Consider the following 21,353-nt stretch of genomic DNA (forward strand, 5'->3'; position numbering starts at 1 on the left):
CATTTAACTAAAATCCTCAGCCTAACCCACAGAAAATGTCGAAGAAGAAGAATAAATATGGCCATTCTAAACTGTATCGGGATCAAATCTTCTCACATACCGTTTACCTTTACAAAACGAAATTTGATTGGCTGTTTATAGTAGATCCAATCTGATTGGTGTGACATACATACATCTCTCACTCACTTACTCACTCACTCACTCACTCACTCACTCACTCACTCACTCACTCACTCACTCACTCACTCACTCACTCATTCACTCATCCATTGACCCGTCCATAACATACCCGACGCGCCGACTAAGAGGTATCTTTTTTTTACAAAAAAAATAACTCAAAAATTACACTTTTTTCGATTGTGATTAGTTTCAAAAACTCCTATTTTCCACTAATACACTTGCCAAGTTGTTATCGGACAGTTTGTTATTGGACAGTTTGTTATCGGACAGTTCAATAAACCAATCACATTCAAAGTTATCAATATCAGAGCGACATTAAACAATTTACGCTTCCTTTGTCAGTCTTTTAATGCACATTTTCCCTTTCTTTCATAACTTGGCTCTTCTTCTTTTCTCGGAAATTGTAATTTTTATGATTAATTGGTAATAAGACTTCGTGTCGTCCAATTTGGTCTGTAATCATGCTCGTGATAAACAAATGGGACTTTCCCGCTGCGCGGTCGTCCGATTTTGTAATCACTCGTATGATTACAGACCGAATGAATTAGGGTTGTGCCTAAATCCTACCGCTCAGAAGGACAACCGAGGAGTACTAGGAGCGAGTTTCCGAGTCGAGCAGTTTTCGGAAATTGTCGGCTATTCCAATATGGCGATTCAGCGCGCGCACAAGGATTGAAAAAAACAAACATGCCGTTAATAGAGCGATCATTTTATTTACTCAACACCCTCAGTATCTGGGCTATTTTTCTCTATTATTGAACGCAGTGTATTGATGGCTTTAGTCTTTTATCAGAAAGATATGTTAGAAAAGGTAACGATGCAAAGAACCCAGCAATTCTCAGCTTTTTCTTTTTTACCGAAAGAACCCAGTTAAATGCAGCGCATGCGTAGTAAGTACAAAAATTGCGATTGAATGAAAATTTGCACTCTCGGAAATACGTCTATTTCTCGAGAACCACTCATTAGAATTTCACGAAATTTGGCAGAAAAATACTTAAGGAAATAAGTAACTGGAGTATCGAAAATAATTGAACTTTAACAAAGGAAATTCTAGATATTCCAGTGAACCTTCAACAACGGATAATTAAAGATCTCTCTGTTAAATTATTAGCAAAATGGTGTTAACTTGTGAGAATCGTTACAAGCTTGTTGCATGCAAATTATAAAGAAAATCTAATGACTAGATTTTCTACAAATAAACAAAACCGATTTTAAAGATCTGTTTATTTTTATTCCTGTTGCCATGGCAACGGCACATACGTCAGCTTAACCATCAAAAAAACAAAGTTTATGTTGTTAACTTGCTTGCTGCCATTTTTGGTGACCGAGAGATCAAGGGTTTTAGAGAAAAAGGTGAATGAAACACAGGTATCAAAAACTGTGTTCAGCTACCTTAAATATGCGAATTGCCAGTAGTAAAACTATGTTGATCAACAAGACAAGTACGTTTTTATTCACCTGAAATGTTAAGAATAATGTGTAGAGAGTAAAGCAGTGAATTGTTCGGCAAATGCTGTATATTTGTTTAGATCTCTTCCCGTCTAGTTCGTAGACCGTAAATTTGTACTCCACTCAGTCCTATTACCATTCCTAATCACATAAACGGCGCGCGCGCCCATTGCATACATAACGTATACACTGTCCAGTTACAACCTCGATCCCAGGTTCCTCTCTCTTCCTCACTCGAGAAAGTACCCTGGGTACGGCTGGTCACGTGTTTACGTATACCAACCAAGGCCGCACGCGGAGGGTGGACCCTCAACTTAATTTTGTCAACAGTACAATTCAATTCTGTCAAGGGAGCTGAGGGAGAATCAAAATTTTACAGACGAATTATTCTACACGTGAAACAAGTTGTTTGTCTCAATTAGAACTTGCCTGACCAGTGGTTCGTCTCTACTTGAACTTCTATGAGTATGAAGTGTTGAGTGACAGTCTCTTTAAAAGCGATCCACCGCATTTCGAGTCGAAGAACAGTCCGAAGGCGGTGGATTCATGCTCGTTTACAACCGTATTGGCCAACGCGCTGAGGTTTTCGACTTCAGAGATAGTGCTCCAGCCTAAGCTACGGAAGACATGATTACATCATGTCGTCTAACCTTTGCAGGAACCTTTGTAATTGCCACGGGCAATGGAACTATCTTGGAGGAACATGCATGAACCTCGATTCTCTTGAAGTCTCTAATTGCTTATCTTACGTTACTTATCATTACTATTATTATCGTTATTTTCGAACAACTAGGCCTTGCTGATTTGAAGAATGTCGATGACTCAGTAATCCTCGCCACCTCAGAAAGAAGAAAAATTCATGTATGGCTGCTGGTGAGAAAGCCTTAGGGGGTAGAGGCGAATACATCAGGGGGGAGGGGGATCTAAACTCTGCAACGTCAACTCCAGCGCAGACAACTGAAGTAAGACCTGCTCCGTATAAGGAATATTTTTTGCTGATTATTACCTGATTAGCATACAACCTCGAGTACAGAAGACATCGTACTAGATTACGAATTGACTCCATCCAAACATTTTCAAAAGAGCTTGCAAAACTTGTAATTATTAGTGGAATTTATAGCTCTTTAGGAGGTCTTTTGGATGTTATATTGAGGGCAATGTTGACATTCAAAAACTGCAACGTTTCTGGGTGTCAAAAGCAACGAGCCCATACAATCCTTGTAAAATTTTGCGTTTTTAAACCCAAGTATTTTGTAGAACACGGGGCTCGATTGTATCGGGACAGTTTAATTGTACCAAGTCCCTTCAATATTCGGAGTTGAACTCTTTGTATCTTATCCGAGAGATGAAGTGCTCACGATTCCTTCACAACGGTTGCTTGTTACTCACCTTCCTGCATTTCTGAAGTCCAAAGCGTCAAATTACCTTCAAGAAGCTGCATTATCAACGTGCCCTCCGTATACTAGCTCTCGTCCTCAATCAGACCCCTGTCAACCATGGCCTCGTCAAAGGCTGTCCTCGCCAATTTAAAGGCCGTTTCTGGGGAATTAAGGATCTTGTAGTAGAACACAGAGAAGTTGAGCACCAGGCCCAGTCGTATTGGATGTGTGGGTTGTGCATGCAACTGGTTGGCGGCCTCGAAGGTCGTATGGTACGGTAAGCCTCTTCTGTTTTCTTTCTAAGATCATCACGACGTTCGCGACTGTTTCTGTTTTGAATCTCGTTTAGGTAGCGATAGTAATCGCCTTTCCCGGGAAACAAAAAAAAAAGATGAATGGTAAAGCGTGAACAAGCCCACCCGTAACGACTCGAAAGACCGAAGTAATCCTTGTTTGGGGAGCATGCAGTGATCCGGAGTATCGTTTCTCTGCATTCCCCACCCCTCCACTTCACCCCACAACGTTTAATCCGCTCCACTGCATCCCCACCCCCGCCACATCCTGGTGGCATGGGATGCAAGTAATTCGTACCCCTCCTCCTTGTGTTAGGATGACTTTTGGGAAATCATCACAGGGAGAGTAGCCTAGGGAGATTGGCCCATAGCGTTGCGTTACGAATTACGTGGCGAACTAGAGGAAATACCCGCGAGGAAGGGATGATGTAGAGAGGCACTGTGAGATGAAGTAGATTTGTGTGAGAACTTAACGCTAGTAAATGTTATAGACGAAGTTAGGGGAGCGTGAACCTGGCGTTAATGGGGGCGGGGAATTAGGAGAGGAAGAAGAACAGGGAGTGAAAGGTAGCGCGAAGTTCGATAGTTCAGACAACATGGTACACGCTGGTGCGAGACTGAGGTAAATATGAAGTCCAATAAAACTAACATTTTGAGGAAAACACATTAGACTCATCCATTTCAGCGTGTTTTATCAAATGATCATCTAACAGTTACAAGATCTCATTGGATATCTCGTGTACTTCCTTCTCTATGCTCTCGATATAGTTGCTCGCTAATTGTTTGTTTTTGGCGTTGTCTTCGTGCTTCTCTTCTAAGACAGTGATTATTCTTCATGTAGACCTTCTGAATGCGATGACGTTCTTGTAGGCTGTGGACAGCAGATTACGCTCCTCCGTCTCCAAAACGTTGGTCATTAGAACTACTCTATTCATAGCTTTGATCATATCTAGGAAGGAGAAGACTGACTCGTTGACGACAAAACGTGAAAGACAAAAAGCAAACAGTTCGCCGGAATATGGTAACCTACGCAGGTTGTTCACGAAACTGTTCGGAGTTGGCTCGTCAGAGCTCGCGCTACGTTCTGATTGGGTAATGAGAACCAGAAAATCCGACGATTTGCCGAAATTAGTTCGTGTTCCCTGACTGAATGTGGGCAAATACTCGGGGAAGCAAATCACAGACTATACTTACCGTCATATCGCTCTACTTGCTCGGCGAAATTTGCTATAATTAAAAAAGCTGTTATCTTCACGTTTTCAAACGTGGTAATCTATCGAGGGTGGGATTCTTCGCCGACGTCAGTGTCTACCTTATGACTCATTAGCATACGGGTTTGCGTACAGAAGGAATCTTGTTAGACATAGCCTGCGAACGCAGACGTATTTCCGGTTGTCGCTTGTCTCCGCCGAAAATAACGTCTGCGAACCCGAGCTAGCCAGAAAACGATTTCTGTGACGTAATGACTTTTGTTTCTCCTTGGCCAATCAGGTTCCACGATAGAATGAAACTCGAGTGCTCCTCGCAGCGAATACCTCGCGCAGTAGTTCTGGGGCAACTTGAGCTAAACTGTGATTGGCTTAAAATTCCTACGTCACAGATATCGTTTCCTGGCTGGCGTTCGCAGACGTTATTTTCGGCGGAGACAAGCGACAGCCGGAAATACGTCTGCGTTCGCAGGCTGGTTAGACATGGATTGACTCCAAACAGTTAAAGAGCTTGTGAAACGCAGTACATGGTAAAATGTTTAGTTCCTTTAGGAGAAATTGTTTTTTAAAAACTGCGAAATTTCTGGGTAGCAAAAGCGCGTTTTTTTTTTGTTTTTTTTTTGTAAGATTTTGAGTTTTTAAATCCGCGTTGCACAAAGAGTATTCGGGCTCAAATTCTCAGGCAGCGCGTATACGTATACACAGAAACTGAGTAAAGCAAAAAAGAAAGCTTGGAATAAAGCAACAATACAGCTCCATTGAACCTTTTGTTGCTGATTTTTTTAAAATGACCCTTTAAATTGGGTGACATTTTCCCGCAATTGCTAACTGTTTTATTGACCTAACAGAAAAAAAAAATTAAAAAATAAAAGATTCTCCGGAAACACGGCTGCCATGCGTGTTGACATGACATTCAATTCGTCACACAATTGCTGATCGCGTGATGTGAGTCACGAGCTTGGGAAGGTCCATCATTCATGGCAGAAAACTCCGTCTCAGAAATTGACCTCGTTGAGTAAGTTGTCCGAATATTTACTTCATTTTAAGTGCGATGCTTTACTGAATGTGTACCCGTACTATCTTTGTATTTATTGAAGAGTTTCAAAGTAAGGAACTTAAAGAACCGGGAAGGAAATCTTGCGAAGTCATTGCACGATGTCGCAAGTGAGGCGAAACGCTGAACGCTACTCGTCGATCATAAAAAAAACCTGCTGATTATTGGCGCAGATTTGGAGCAGTTCGAGTCCATTAGTTAACGGTAGTACAAAGAAAGCTCGAAACACGTCAAAACGTCGAATCGATGAAAATATTCTCAAGGTATTCCCGGTTGTATTTTGTTACGCCGGAACTCAAATATTCACTTTGTTCTAAAATATTTCGATTCCAGGAGCTGGCAAATTTAATTCACCAATGTTTGATTAGGAAAGAAATGGACCGAAATTTTTATGCTTGATCTAACACAGTGCAAGCAACGAAGTACAAACAGTGCATTGAGATATGTGTACAACAAGAGTTATCCTATATATCCGTGCCCGGTATCCGTGGCAGCGGATTACACTGCATCCGTGACTTGTAAATGACATTCTCGACTGGATTGTCACGCAACATTCGTGAATTTGGTTATAGTTAAAATAATGTTTATAGGACTGAGTGGATAATTAAGTGGACTCCAATTCGGTCCGTTATGATTACAGTCAGAATTTATACGAGGTCGGTCAGTGTAAAACGGAGACGGCAGACTGCAGATCGCGGGTAAAATAAAGAATCCGGGGAGGGGGGTACTCCCTTATACGGGCCATATAAGTATGTGCAGTCCCAAAGGGTAGGGTTTTCAGCCGTTTTGGTCATAAATAGGATATCGATTTGGCTATTTTGGCCATAAACAGGGCATTTTTTCTTTTGCACCCTAGTCTTGAACTGTATACATTTTTTAAAAGAAGCTCCTTTTTCAGGTCATAAATAGAGTAGGGAAAATCGCATATTTTGGTCATAAATAGGATAACGGTTTTGGGAAGCGGGCTGCGCACTGCCCCCAATTTTTCTGGGAGTACTATACCCCCCGGGGCAAAATGCAGACTGCATAATTTTTCAGGATATATCGTGTTATTTCCCCAATATCGAGTGCTAACCATAAATAGTGTTATTCAGACTAATCGTAGTGGACGTCTGCACTCCGGTTAGCTTGAATATCACTCAGGTTAAAATAACGCTCTGGTTAGCCTGTTTACGGTTAGTTCTCAATGATAGAGGTGACAACACGATTCAGTTAAGAAGTCTATAGTCTGCAGTCTGCATTTTACCTTCAATCTGCATTTTACCCTCGACCCTCAGTCTACATGTACAGTCCGCAGTCCGCGGACTGAGTTTTACACTGGCCGAAAACGAGGTCCTGCTGCCGATGAATCAAAACTATAACAAAATTTATGTCGAGCTATAAATACTGGTTAAAAGTCTTGATGAACATAAAATATTACCGTTGAATTTTTTTTTTTTTTTTGATCAACATGAAAAAGAGCCTACTGAAGTACACCGCTGTACAAAAAGCAACGCACGCAAATGAAGCATACTGTTATATTACACCGTCTAAGACCTTCTAAATAACAGATGTGGCGCGCACACTGTTACCGTCCATATCCATAACATGAGATAATATGCATGACGCGTACACTGTCGCATATTAGCCAATCACATGAGTGAATTTTGTTTTAGTTTAAATTAAAAAGAAACAATCTCCCTTTTTTTGTGAAATATGATCTGCGGCTAGCCTTCACCAGCACGTTCTCACCACTACCATGTTCGTGGGAGTGGCAGCTCATTTAGCTGTGTTTGTTGTTTCTTCACAGAATGTCTGGCTCTGAATCGGACATCAAGAGAAAACGATTGTGGGCAATTGCTCTTGTTGTTGCTTTTGTCGCGATTGTGGTCGCCATCGGCATCTTTCTCGCTTACTGGTTCACCAGGAACCCTTTGCACGAGATCAGCCCTCCCGGGTATCCCGACTCGCTTGGCGGGCCGTACAAGCACGCGAGCGTGGCATCCGACGCGGGACCGTGTTCGCACATCGGAAAGAACATTCTTCAAGAAAACGGTTCGGCCGTGGATTCGGCCATTGCTGCGATGCTATGTGTAGGGGTAATCAATATGCACTCGACGGGGATCGGAGGCGGTGGATTTATGCTCGTTTACAATCGTAGAGGCCGAGTCGCTGAGGTGTTCGACTTCAGAGAAAGTGCTCCAGCCAAAGCTACGGAAGACATGTTTAAAAACGCAAGTTACAAAGAATTGAACAGTGAGTAAGGTGGAGTGACGGCGAGTGACTTGGGACCATTTGAATCACGTTACCTTAAGCCACGATCCTTTTAGCTTACTGTTACCATTTGGGTGTTTTACTACCCTAGTGACCTAATATGTCATTGAGGTTTCATTGCGTGACGTTTGATTGTTTGGGTTTCTTGTTTCTTAGGCACATTAGCCACAGGCGTCCCAGGGGAGGTGCGCGGTTACTACACAGCCTGGCTATCGTATGGACGGTTACCATGGAAACAGCTGGTTCAACCGGCGATCGATAAGGCTAAGTATGGCTTCCTTATAAACCAAGCGCTTTACAAGACAATGGTTCAATCAGAAAATGACATCAGGAAAGATCCAGGCTTGAAGTGAGTCTATTAATTTTCCATCAATAAATTCCAAAACCTTACAGCCGCTTAATTTAGTGCAAAATTGCAATATTTAGCGTTCATTTATTTTTGGTACCACAGGAAGGGCGCCTATTGGGGACAGAGAGCTTTTGAGGAAATACAAATCCTTTACTATTCAAAACCCGTCCAAACTCAGAGCGCTAGGTACCGATATTGGACGAGAAGTTGTTGAGAAGTTCACTGATTGAAATAAGAGTATGGGACGCTTACAAAAAAAACACCCTCGATATGGGAAGCGTTTAATATCGAGGAGAGATTCACTGGAATGTGGGCACTGCATGGAATAGCCTTCGTAGCAAGCGCGCGTCCCCGTACAAAGGGCTTTTCCTCTCTCGCCCCACCACCCCCTGCTACGTCGAATTTTTGCTCTCGCTCCAATTTAGGCGCGGCCAGAATGCGGAAAATCTCTTTGTACGGGAACGCTTGTTACGCAGGCTATGAATGGAATCATTACAATATAATTTAGTTTGTTTATTTGTTTGTTTTTTAGAGAGTTATTGTTCGATAAGAAAGGAAACCTAAGACAGTTTGGAGACAATATCACTAACCCACAATACGCGAAATCCCTCGAGGAGATACGGGATCATCCCGAGAGCTTCTACAACGGATCGTTGGCAACGAAGATCGTTCGGGACATCAGAAGACGCGGCGGGATCGTCACCTCGCAGGACCTGAGAGACTACAAAGTCATCAGAAGGAAGGCCCTAGTTAACCAGCTGGGTGATATGACATGGTATACGGCCCCGCCACCGGCAAGCGGGCCAGTGATAACTCTCATATTGAACATTCTTAAAGGTTTGTTTTTGTGTAGATAAGTATATGTGGGGATGTAGCATCCCCATAATTTGTTATAAATAACAATCAATCCTACAACTGATTTGTTAGAATTAATGCAGCGATTTGTTCTGGCGAGCGTACAATTTGTAATTTAAGGAGCTTTAGCGCAAGCTGTTTGTTGACCGAAACAAGCCCCACTCACCCCCACCCCCCTTCGGCGAGAACCAACAACAAACTCAACCCACATATGGCACCGGGCCAGAATCGAACCCAGGCCACATTGGTGGAAGGCGAGCGCTCTCACCACCGCGCCTACTCCAACACTTGTCTCTCTACTTAATTCCGTTCAATACATGTCCACAGAGTCATGCGACACAGGCCATATGTATGCAACTTGTTTTCTTGCCATACGACAAAGATCGATATCAGTTATACATGCACTGATGCGGGTTCTCTCTTGTCACAGGTTACAACATGACAGCAGAGTCACGTGATTCTCCTTTGACGTTTCATCGTGTAATCGAGGCTTTCAAGTTTGGTTATTCGTGGCGATCACTCCTTGGCGACCCGGCCTTTAATGATGGTATGAACGAGGTAATAGAGTTACAACAGAGGGAAATCATCAAGTTTAAACAAAGGAAATCATGACCGTGACGGTGTTTAGATGTGTGATCTTAACTAGCATAGATTTTTACGATTTTGTTTCTCCGTTTCCTCCTTAGTTTTAGTTTCGACTGAGAAGATATATTAAACACTCGAGACAGTGTTTCATCGGCTATCCAAACGCCTCGAATTTCGTCAAAAATTACTCCGCTACGCGTCGAATTTTCAACTCTCTTCTTGGTCTTTGGAAGTGTGGGCAAACACTGTATTTCGTGTTTCATGTAATATATCAAACACGAGAGACAGTGTTTCATCGGAATATCCAAACAACGAGAAGAGAGTTGAAAATACAACGCGCAGCGGAGTATTTTTCGACGAAATTCGAGGTGTTTGGATAGCCGATGAAACATTGTCTCGAGTTTTTAATATATCTTCTCAATCGAAACAAAAACTAAGGAGTAAATGGAAAAGTAAAATCTTGAAAATCTATGCTAATTAAGACCGGGTATTCAAACCTCCTTCACGGTTGTGATATTCTTTGTTTTAACTTGATGAATTATTAATGAGTTTGAGAAATATTTCTTTAAATACAACCTGACCATTTTCAAAACAGAAAATTCTCCTCTCCCGGAAAAAAAGACCCTCATAAAAACAAGCTCAGTCCTTAATATACATGTATACACTTTACGATAGACATGTAATTAGGAGAGGATAAAGAGTAACAGAGTGAATCCCCAATATTGAGCTATTTTAAGATATGGTACCCACTTCTTCCGCGGATATTATCATGCGCGTTGCATAGACGCTTTGTTAAGGATGAAAATGCGTGTCTTTTTCTCTTCTTTGTCTTTTCTTTCTGGTTGCGGGGGCAAGCAATTCTTTTAACTATGTAAGAAAATAAAATGAAATTGCATTGAATTGGACTGACCGTGTGAGCTAAATCGAATTCGTCACAGGCCAGGATTGGGATTTCTCAAACCAGAAATCATCTTGAAAATAACTTGAGAGGGATTCCTTCAGGAATAAGGTCTATACGAAGGATTTAACTCCGTTTATTAAATTCTCAGCCTCGGATAATGCAATTCTAGCTTTCTGATTGGTTCACTGGATCTCGGTTACCAGCCATTATACCTGCGTTTGACCTTATATGGAAATGAAAGCAGCAAATGTCGCTCGGCATGAGCTTTTTCGCGTGAAGCAAAGGTTCGTCGACAAAAAAAATGGATGAAAAAAAGCATATTCGGTGAGCTATCTACACAGCAAATACAGGAAATTATGGACAATGCCGACCCAGTAACAACAAAAAAGCCACAAAACTCGAGATAAGATTATTTAACGGTACGTATACGTTAAGTTTCCCTTAAAGTTGCAAAATTAAAATATGACCGGCGAGATTTTACGCATTCATGAAGATTATGTAACAAAAACAAATTTTACCTGAACAGAATGGCTTGCTAGTCCTGGTGGCACCAAATTTTCGAAACCGATATAAGAAATGTCAAAAGAAGAACTGAATGTTCGGTTGAAGTGTTTTTACGCGTCTGCGAGGAAGAAAGATGACACGTATTGCAAAAGTTCATTGATTAAATCCATTAAAGCCGCCAGTTGATCATTTCCTTCGCACGCCGCCGCACAACAAACCGTTTTCCATTATCTCTGACCAGGCAAATAAATTATTAGAGCATATGCATTTGTAAAAGGCCGCAGGAAAACAGGCATAATTGCCGGCGTAGTCCATAAGAAACCAGTTTCCAATGAGCAGATGAGGAAACTGTTCGACTAAGCAAGCTCGGATCGGCCGAGAGCAAGAATCCCGCACAGCTATAGAGGACGACCTAGTTTTATCTCAGTCTCTTTTTTGGCCGACGACGACGAAGAGAATCAACGACAGCTAGCGCCAACAATTCTGTCCTTGCGAAATACACCTCAAGGAGCTGAGTGTTTTGAGCTGAACCGAAGTAAGCCCGGTTCTTTACCAGCCACGAAAAACCACCGGGGTGGCCTCGGAGATTCTGAAGATGAATCTGACGCTAAGATAGTTTCTGTCCTTGACTCTAAAACTGACCAACAATGAGCTCCACACATACAGCTCGAAATGCCAAGGCTTTCAAAACAAGGGAATCCTGAGAGAGATCTTGTCGAGAATAATTTTGGCACAACGTCTGTGTCACATGGCGATCAAAGTTTTCCGCAGCATTATTACGATGGCAATGTGCAAGTGCACAATTATTTAGCTCTTCTCCATGACTCGAACTCGAACGCTTTTCAAACTTTCTGGCCAAGGTTATATCTCCTTCATTTGATAGACGTTTCTTGAATTCTATTTGATTGCAATTTCATTCAGCAAATTCGTTTGCTTCGCTCTCAAATTTTTCATTCAACTAATTTTACAAACGGCGCGCATGTCATGTGATTTCCCACTTGTTGTTGTTTTTGTCACATCGACTTCCGGTCGTTTTGTAAAATTAAAACCCAATAAAATTAAGCTATATTTCCAAGAATACAAACGCACCGAATTTAATAAAACAATTATTCCATTCGCGCTTGTTGGATATGAGATTGGTTATAGCCAACTCGGCCTTACGGGCCTCGTTGGCTATTTACCATCTCATATCCAACGCGCGCGCATGGAATAATTGTTAATTATCCTCTTGATATAATGTAATTTAAACATTTTTTCTCCACGGGAATAAATTTCCGCAAACAGAATATGACGCCTTACAGCCAGTTCACTTCTATGATTCTGGAGAGCTTTGAACACATTATTGACGAATATGAGGTTCGAGTTATCGAGGGTAAATTTATAAAGAAAATGGCCTGAAGAGATACAAGATGACTTCGAGTTAGAGAGAGGTTTGAGTTACCGAGTTCGAGGAAGGAAACTTCAGAGAAATCAATCCTTTGACGCGCTTTTAGCTCACATGGACAGCTCATACGGTTTTGGACGAATTTTCACGAAAACATCCACGAATTTTCACGAAAACATCCACGCAGCGCGAGTGGTAAAATTAGCCGCGAAAGAACTGGGTATTATGTTTAAAAATAACTCGAGAGGGACTAACTTGAGAATAAGGCCGATGGCTAAAGGTGAGCTTATCCCCGTTTCAGTAGCATGAAGCGACTATTTCTACTCCCCCCTGGATGGGATGCTAGTCCATCGGAGGGTTACCCCCAGCATTAAGTTCGCCGGAACCCATTTATACACTTGGGTGGAGAGAGGCACTGTGAGATAGAGTAAAGAGTCTTGCCCAAGAACACAACAAAGTTAGGCCTCACGGAATGGTTTGCAGTACATCAGCAGGAAAAAATTTATGACATGCGCAGTTGAACCGTTTCTCGGAAACACTTGCTCCAGTCAAATTATTGTAAACTTTTTGGCTGAATATCGTCTTCCGACGCGAAGTTTTTGGCCCATAGACGTGCTAAGAAGGAAGAATGGGACACGGCTGAAAGTTCTACCGTTTTAATTTTTTCTCTTTCGTCGCGTAAGTGGCAGAAATACGTATTTTTTTACTTTTTTGCCGTCCTCAGCGGGCAGAGGCGGTGATGTCGAAAAACCGAAACGGTGAAATTGGAGATTTGCCTTCTAGTTTCCTGGATAATGAAGGTCTGGAGGCCTAGACTGATTGCTCTTGAAGTTATTTCAACTTTTTCCCCGCGCGTCCAAGATATTGTAGTGAAATAAATATTGAATGCACTAAGCGCACGGAGACAGCTTGGGAGATGTTAAATTCGAGGCTACGAGAGGTGAGTTCACGCTCCATTCTTTCAGGTAAATGCAAATAGTTACCCCCTGCTAGTATTGATTAGCAAGCCACAACAACTGTTTGGTATTCCAGTAATGATTTTTTCCAGCATAATAGGCACTTTCATTTTTAATGTTCTGAATAAAGGTGGTCTTGTTTAGACATCCCGCTGTTGATAACATTTTCATATTTTGGGAGGGAATAAAATTATTCAGTCTGTTGTGCGTTTTATCAGTTACATCAGGTTTTAATAAACACTGCTCTGCTTTACATTCCACTATATTAGGCTACTTTCGATTCCTTTCTACCTTGTTTTTTCTCTCATGCAACATGGTACCTCATGTACATTAGTACACTGCTTTATGTTATTTTATCTTATACAAGCTACACTCTTGTGTAATTTTAAGCAAACTTTACGTTAAAAATTACCAATACTTACATTTTTACTGTGAAAATTATGCGGCTTACTTATCATGCTAGTTTTAAACAACTGCCCCATATGAATGATAATGAAAAACAATTATGTATGTTCAAATCCATTGTAAACTGCCGACTGTACAACTTTACAGCAATCATGCATTATAATCACTCAGAAGTATTTTTATATTCACATTCACTGTAAACTGCTGACTGTACAACTCTACAGTAATCATGCATTACATTATAATCACTCAGAAGTATTTTGATATTTATGATCACTATTATTTACACTGCAACAATTTGTATTTTACAAATGGGTAAGACTCCCCACAAACTAATTACTTTATCTGAATCTCAGATAGAACATAGTTGAAGTGCATTTGTTTAGTATGAAATTGTTACAATTGAAAATAATCTTTTTGTGAAAGTACCTTTTTAGAAAGAGCCACCCCATATTTGACTTTCATTCTTCTTGTATAGGAAACTGGGTGGTATGCATGTCCAATGTGGATGGAAGATCAATGTTCAAAGACTGTACAATGTTTGGCAGGTTTTGTACGAAGAACTGGCATTCTCTTGGTAAGTCATGTGTTGAAAGTTCCTGTCCATAACCCCATACCTCAGTAGCTGCAAGTTGCATTAGAGATGGAACCTTTCCAGCTGTTCTGAATTCTGTAATGACAGTTGGCCGGAATGACCTCTGGTTTTCCAATTGTGATGTGCCTTTGGTGGAAGCTTTCCACTGCAGTTCAAGTTTGTGGCCTTCAGCTTTGAGGGACTGGATCATGCTTGAGGTGTTGCTATTTAGTTTCCTTGCTTCCCAAGCTTTGGGATATACATCTTTTGCAGTCAGTGGCCCATGGTTTTCACATTTTCGGATCATATTTAACTTCTTTCTTGCCTCTTGCAAAAGGTCTGAGGTCAGCATGTTTGCATATGCCTTCATTCTCTCTTCATGTACTTCTCTTGCTGCTTCAGTGGTGCGGTTGTTGTTTTTTCCACTGTGAAGTATGTTCTCAACAAATGTTATCGAGGCTTGTTTTGACAGCTCTGACATGTTGTTTTGAAGATAAAGTTGTGAAAGGTTGAACTGCCTTTCAGCAATTACATTGTTCACAGGAATACTGAAAATGTGTTTGGCATAGAACTCGAAAAGGTGGGGGTTAGCTTCTTTACTGATGAGACTACTCTGTGGTGATGTTGCAACTCTTTTGATATCATTCAGTAGTTTTGGTTCCTTCAAGTTCCAGATTTCTGCCCATTTAACTAAACCAGTTCTGTCCTTACAAACCAATGTGTGAAGATTTTGTCCGTGGACATAGAAATTTTGCACTGACCTGCTTTCTTTTTCTCTTTCAGTTGACAGCATGACAGGAATTTCAAGAGCCTTCAAAACAGAATACCAGAAAGAACTTTGGTATCTTGGATCAGCTCCAATTCCAAATAACTTGGGGAAGGACAACCACTCTGATCCATGGTCTTTAACAACTTTAAGTGCTTCTTGCAACATTGGCCTCTGCACTTCCTGACGAAAGTGGTTGATGGCTGCAGGATCCTTCAGTGACATCTTCATCTGCTGCTCAGTTAAAGGAAAATATGCTGATGGAGACATCAACATTTTACTTAATGTTTCATGATGTTTAAGGACAGTTGCTGGCCATAATCGTGCCAGGTATCCACTGGAGAAGCCAAGTTCTTGATCTGTTGCTTGTGATGCATTGAGAGATGGAATAAGAAACTTGTCAAGAAACTCATACAAAAACTTAATTTCCACTTGAATCATTGGACAGGAGCTCAACTTGATAACATTCTGCCACACTGTGTAGTGGCTGTCTGACTTTGGCATTCTTTCCAGGACACTCTCTCCAAGTTGTAGACAGGCTTTACCATACTTCAAGTGCCATTGAAGTGTCTCATAATAGTATGTCCACCTCGTGTCAATAAAGGACTGGGGAAGGGGTGGCTCTTTACTTAAGATTCCTAGTGATACATACATTGATTTGTACTGACTTGGGCGTTCATGATGAAGCCAAGATACCTTATAAAGTAGTTGCAATACATGGTTGTTATTCATGTCACCCTTGGCCCCAAACCCAGCTTGGCACATCCTTCTTAACATAATGTTCAGGACATGGGGGTAACATCCAACAAAGAACATGTCCTTTTCAAAAACCCTTGAATTATTTGCTATTAAACCATTAGCCTTCCCCTTCTGGGTTGAGGCATTATCCCCAACCAAACCTGAAACATTAGTTATGCCATATTCATCATGAACAACATGATATTCTACATCAGACTGGTGTTTTCCTGACCCACTCGCTGTCAAACTGTTACCAAGGACATATGCCCTGGGTTCATTGATCTCTGGGCACCAGGTGTGGACACCTACAATGTGCCGCTCTTCGCCACCTTTGTTGGAGTCATCACTCCATACATGGAAATCATATTGGCTACTTGCAAATCTTTTGCGTAATATCAGTTTATCGGCCTCCCCTAATAGGATATTCCAGTCTGCCAGTGTGGATGGCGAGACAACAACATTTGTTGGGGGGCTACAGTTGAATAAAATACTGAAAATTAGATGTAATGCAATGGGTGTCTTTTGGCTAGAAAGCAAACATGCATGCTGTAAATATCTCATGCAGGCCATAAACATGACTGTTCTACGATTTGTTCCATTTTTGCCATGAGAAAATGTGTCCACAAGGGAATACCTAGGTTTCTTTACATTTTCATCATTTTCCTTTAATTGTCTTTTCAGCTTTGTGGAAGCAGATTTTGTCCCTCGTAGTTTGTTACCGACTTGTTTCGTTTTCAATTCAGTAGACTTCAAAGTTCTTTCACGCTTCTTTGCTTCACTTTGTAACTTCAAGACATCTTTCCTTAGGTCATTGTTAATTCTTCTCAAAAATACTGTAAATATGAAAATGTCATAATTAAAAACTGTTCCTTACTATGATAAATAGGGCCTTACAAGTTTTACTTGTATTTTGTCTTTTTTTTTAAACAATAAATTTAAGGATAGAAAAACTTAAGTATACAGTGTACTTGTGTGGATTTCTGAAAGTTACTGTTTCCTCGGCGGTCCGCTTATATCGAGTCGAGATGTTGACTTGCGAATTTACAAAACGAAAGGCAGACAAACCCTTTGGGGAAAAATTGCATTCTCACAAAATTTACGACTAGACTAAAATTTGTCGGTCGCTTTTGGTTAAAAGGCTGTTAACATGAACCTACGAAAGTACCTGAAGTACTGGCGTAATACACGAAAGCCGGCCGGCCACAGAAAATTAAAAATAACCTAAATATCTATCTAATTTTGAACATTTTGCAATGGTTCGAGCAAGCAGACTTTTTTAAAAGAGCATTTAGCTGCGATTCAAATCTTGTTTACTGCGTACCCAGCTATGAAGGAGCCCTTTTTTTGCGAAGCGGTGATATCCAGTCCAGAGTATGTTATTAAATTTTTGTCTGCTTCGGAACTCGGTGTCCAACTCGATCGCCAAAATCGCCGCTTCAAGTTTGGTATTTTGACACAGCCGTGTCCTATGTGACCATACCATTTAGTTTGCTTCATTTTACAAACTTTTTAAAACTATTTTCGTTTTAAGTATTCCTTGACCCCTTGTAGTGGTAATATATTATTACGTTAAATAAGTTTGAGTTTAAAAAATTTAGTGACAACATCGAAACTCGCATTAATTGACATCGCCACGAATTTTTAATGTATTTGTGGGAAAGCGGCTTTTACTGGTAATTCAGAAGCTTTAAGAAACACTTTTTAGGAGATTTATAGACGGCTTGATGACTACTTGAGCAGACACTTACCTATACTTCGTCGTAGAGTTTGTATTGTCCTCTTCAGGCCGGCACTTTCACACTGTAGGCGTTTACAGTCTCGCTCGAGTTTGTCGATTTTTTCCTCGCTCGACAGGTTTTTCAATTCTACTCGGACACTGCTTGCAGCTATTTTTTTCACGTTTTCATCGGTAATTTCTTTCTTCTTCTTTACTGACGGTTGATTTAACCGGGAAAAATGACTGCCGTGAACTCTTTTTCGTCCCATCTGCTCGACATTTTGTTGCAATTTTAAAATAATTTGCTTGAGTGAGCTTGAATGTAAACATCAGCGAGTTGAGCCCGCGTATCCCTACGAACAGCAGTTTCCCAAAAAAAAGTACTCTGCGCATGTCACAAAAAATTGGGCATCAGCGGTCCAAGGGGTAGGATACCGTTCCGTGAGACCTAAAAGTGTCCCCGGCCAGGGCTCGAACCCAGACCGCTCGCTCCGGAGTCGAGCACACTAACCATAAGGCCACCGCGCCTCCCACCGATCCCCTCCCTAGCGTGGAGATTAAATCTCTTGCCCTTCTTTGGATGAATTGAAGTTTATCCTCTCTTGCTGGGAGTCAACTGTATTTTCACTGACACTTCCTTTACTTTTTTTGCAGACAGTCGCCAAGATGACGAACGAAACTTTTGCCGAGATCTTGAGACGGAAGATTTGGGATAACCAAACCCACAGCAACGCTTCGTATTACCGCGGAAACTTTCATTTTGAGGAGGACTACGGAACCTCACATCTTTCTGTGCTATCTCCGAAAGGTGATGCTGTGGCCCTTACCTCTACTATAAACTTCCAGTAAGTATAATCAGCAAAATGGGAATGCTGTGACTCTTATCAGTACACAGTACAATAAACCCGTAATAAAGTATAACAGGAAAAATGAGAATGTTGTGGCTCGTACTGGGAACTTCCATAAGTATAACAAGCAATCTGATTGGCTGAGCTGTTGTGACAGTGGCGCGGCTGGCCATGTGGCTGTAGGTCGTCTACAAAATGGCGACACCTTTCTTGTTTGCAAGTAAATATATAAAAGATCATGTATTTGAAAGGTGGAGAGAGATGTAAAGACATGAATGATCATAGCAGTTATGTACACGACTTAAGCAGTTGTGAAATTAAAGGAGCTTGCCAGCTCTTAGTTGGTAGACACAAAAAAGGTCTTGACAAGAGATCTTTCACTTTCGTGGCTAAAATGTTTTTGCAGTTTTCTTGCATAGCGTATGAACGCAAAACAAAAGATGGACTTCTATCTTGGCATATCTTTGTTTACCCCTTTAAAGTTTCTTAGGCTTCATTCTCCCCTATTAACTAGGAGGAAACTAATGCAAAACTATTTGCTGTGTATTTGTTGCGACAGCTTTGGATGTAAATACCGTTCCAGGATCACTGGAATAATTTACAACAACGAGATGGGAGACTTCTCGACCCCAGGCCAGCTCAACCCTGATGACATCCCGCCTTCAAAGAGCAACTTTATCAAACCCGGAAAAAGGCCCCAGTCCTCTATTAGCCCTGTTATTTTCACTGACAGAAGTGGCCGAGTGAGACTGGTCGCGGGTGCTTCTGGAGGACCGCTTATAACGACAGCGGTTTCTCTCGTAAGTGATCTTAGATAACCGCTGACCGAGCACAAAGTACAAATCACGTAGTGCTAATTTTTTGGCTCCCTAGCAAGACAAAATACCTAAATGAAGTTGATACAAGTGCATGATAATCTTTTTACTGAATAGATTATCACATTTAAGTAAACGCTCAATTCATATAGGGGAATCGTTGTTTACAATATTTGCCTCATTAGTCAAAGCAATTCAGTTTTTGACATAGTTACAATCAGGGAAGATAGAGCCGGGGGGATTCGGGGGCTTAGCGCCCCCCCCCCCCAATTTCAAGCACAAAATACATAAAATATTAATTAAAAACCCATAAAACGAATATCTCCAGACCCCCCCCAACAAGTTAGCACTTGTAAGCCCCCCCCCCAATTCACAATACGCTCCGCCATCCCTGACAATAATATCAGTTCCAGATACTGAAATGGCATAGCACGATTAACTGTCCCAAGAAATTTGAGCCCGATATGTATTAAAAACTTTTTGTGCGACGCGGATTTAAAAACTCAAAAGCTTAATAGCGTTTTTGCCACCCTTAACAAATTGACGTCAGTTTTTCATGCGTCTGTCCTGTTATTGATCATGAATTTCGTCATAACATTGTCAAAATAGCTGTGGATCCATGAGGCGAAAGGTGATATTTTGTACATTTTTTTTTGTACATTTTTGCGCCTGATCTTCGGGAAATTTATCCCTTTGGTGAAAAATATAATGGGTTTTTCAGCAAAACTGAGGCTCATTTAGCGTCATGGCAGCAAAAAAACTGATTTAACGGTTAAAAACGGCATTTTTTGGTGAAATTTTAGGGGGTTAATTGGTTAACAAGCTCTGTCAATGTTTGAAGTCAGTTTGTATCCAGCACTATGCTTTCTCTGTGTGAAGTCGTGTCTCGATTAGCAAAAATGTAAACAATGACGTCAGTAAATATTCGCCTATAGTAATGTGATAATATGATATTTCCAGCTTTTTTCCGTTTTATTTGCAGGTAGTCGTCAACGAGCTGTGGTTGTCACGTGGTATTTCAAGTGCAGTCGATTATCCACGCGTCCATCACCAACTCTTTCCAAATACGGTCATGATCGAAAAGCCTCCTTACACCATCTCCCAGAACATTCAAGACGGTTTGAGAGCCCGCAAACATAACATCTCAGAGGAGGCTTTCTTTGCCGTTGTACAGGCGGTGGTTAGAGACAAGGACGAAGAAATCTATGGGAAAAGTGACCCGAGAAAATATGGATGGCCAGATGGATTTTGAATAAGAATACAGTGAAACCTGTTTTAAGGGGACACCCTTGGGACACTCACTAGTGTCCGCTTAATACAGGGTGTCCGTTCAAAGCTGGTTCTAATATCTTTTGCAATAATAGTTAATTATTAACCCTTTTGTAACACAGTGTGACACAGAGTAAGATCAAAGACTGGTCATAGCACTTTGTTCCAGCTGGCAGTCGATGCATCAATCTGGAATAATCCACTTAGTTTTTAAACGACATCGCTGAACAATGTTAAAGGAGTCTGAGCTGAGCTTTTAAAAGTAAAAAGCCCTTGACGTGTCCGCTTATTGCAGGTTTTGTGCAACAAAATGGCTCAATGCAGCTGTCTGCGTCCGCTTAACAGAGGTGTCTACTGAATGCTGGCTTATTTCACAGTAAATGTGGGTAGAAAATTTAGGGACTCAAGCTGGTGTCCGCTTAATAGAGGGTGTCCGCTTAATACAGGTTTCACTGTATTCAAAAACAGGCCTCAAACATTTTGCTCAGTTTTTATCTGTCACCTGACACAATTTGGTGGGGCAATTTGTTCCCAAGCGATGGAATTTTATGCTACATTATATCAGAAAACTGATCTAGCTAGTTTAAATCACGAATCGATAAGTTACATGATGAATTGTTTCCTTGTCAAACGTTTTGGTAAAAGGAAGTCCAGTTTTGTCCTTGAATGCCGTGTTAATCTTCGGTCATCCCTGGTCAGTCCCATAATCACAGGTCAGCCAGGTCAGGTTAGCCAAAGCGTACCACATACAGTAAAGGTTTGTAAGGATGTAAAATTCAATTGAAGGAATTGATCTTTTCTAATTCGTTAGTTGTAAATAAAATGGGTAAAAGTGTTTAAAACCTCTCCTGGTGTCATTTCTTTCTTTTTC

General features: G+C 41.1%; 2 protein-coding genes and 1 pseudogene across 3 annotated transcripts; 1 reads left to right on the forward strand and 2 right to left on the reverse strand.

The window, feature by feature from the left end:
* Positions 1-2,088: 2,088 nt before the first annotated feature.
* Positions 2,089-5,481, reverse strand: LOC149097071 (14-3-3-like protein; annotated as a pseudogene).
* Positions 4,949-21,324, forward strand: LOC110048427 (glutathione hydrolase 1 proenzyme-like). 2 transcript variants are annotated; one of them, XM_089280614.1, is made up of 9 exons: positions 4,949-5,524; positions 5,607-5,826; positions 7,353-7,798; positions 7,973-8,165; positions 8,698-9,002; positions 9,451-9,578; positions 18,205-18,395; positions 18,958-19,198; positions 20,196-21,324. In XM_089280614.1, the coding sequence occupies exons 2-9, from the start codon at positions 5,810-5,812 to the stop codon at positions 20,463-20,465; spliced, it is 1,791 nt and encodes a 596-aa protein (XP_089136740.1). In that variant the 5' UTR covers positions 4,949-5,524; positions 5,607-5,809; the 3' UTR covers positions 20,466-21,324. The 2 variants fall into 2 exon arrangements, with proteins under 2 accessions (XP_089136740.1, XP_020609879.2); XM_020754220.2 differs by lacking the exon at positions 5,607-5,826 and having other exon boundaries at positions 4,950-5,524.
* Positions 13,515-17,999, reverse strand: LOC149097072 (uncharacterized). The gene is made up of 2 exons (XM_089280613.1): positions 17,582-17,999; positions 13,515-16,666 (listed from the first exon to the last, which is right to left on the reverse strand). The coding sequence occupies exons 1-2, from the start codon at positions 17,817-17,819 to the stop codon at positions 14,217-14,219; spliced, it is 2,688 nt and encodes an 895-aa protein (XP_089136739.1). The 5' UTR covers positions 17,820-17,999; the 3' UTR covers positions 13,515-14,216.
* Positions 21,325-21,353: the final 29 nt, after the last annotated feature.

Source organism: Orbicella faveolata, unplaced genomic scaffold (assembly GCF_042242905.1).
Source record: "Orbicella faveolata isolate gen_17 unplaced genomic scaffold, um_ofav_v1 contig_47, whole genome shotgun sequence".
Classification (NCBI taxonomy): Eukaryota; Metazoa; Cnidaria; class Anthozoa; order Scleractinia; family Merulinidae; genus Orbicella; species Orbicella faveolata.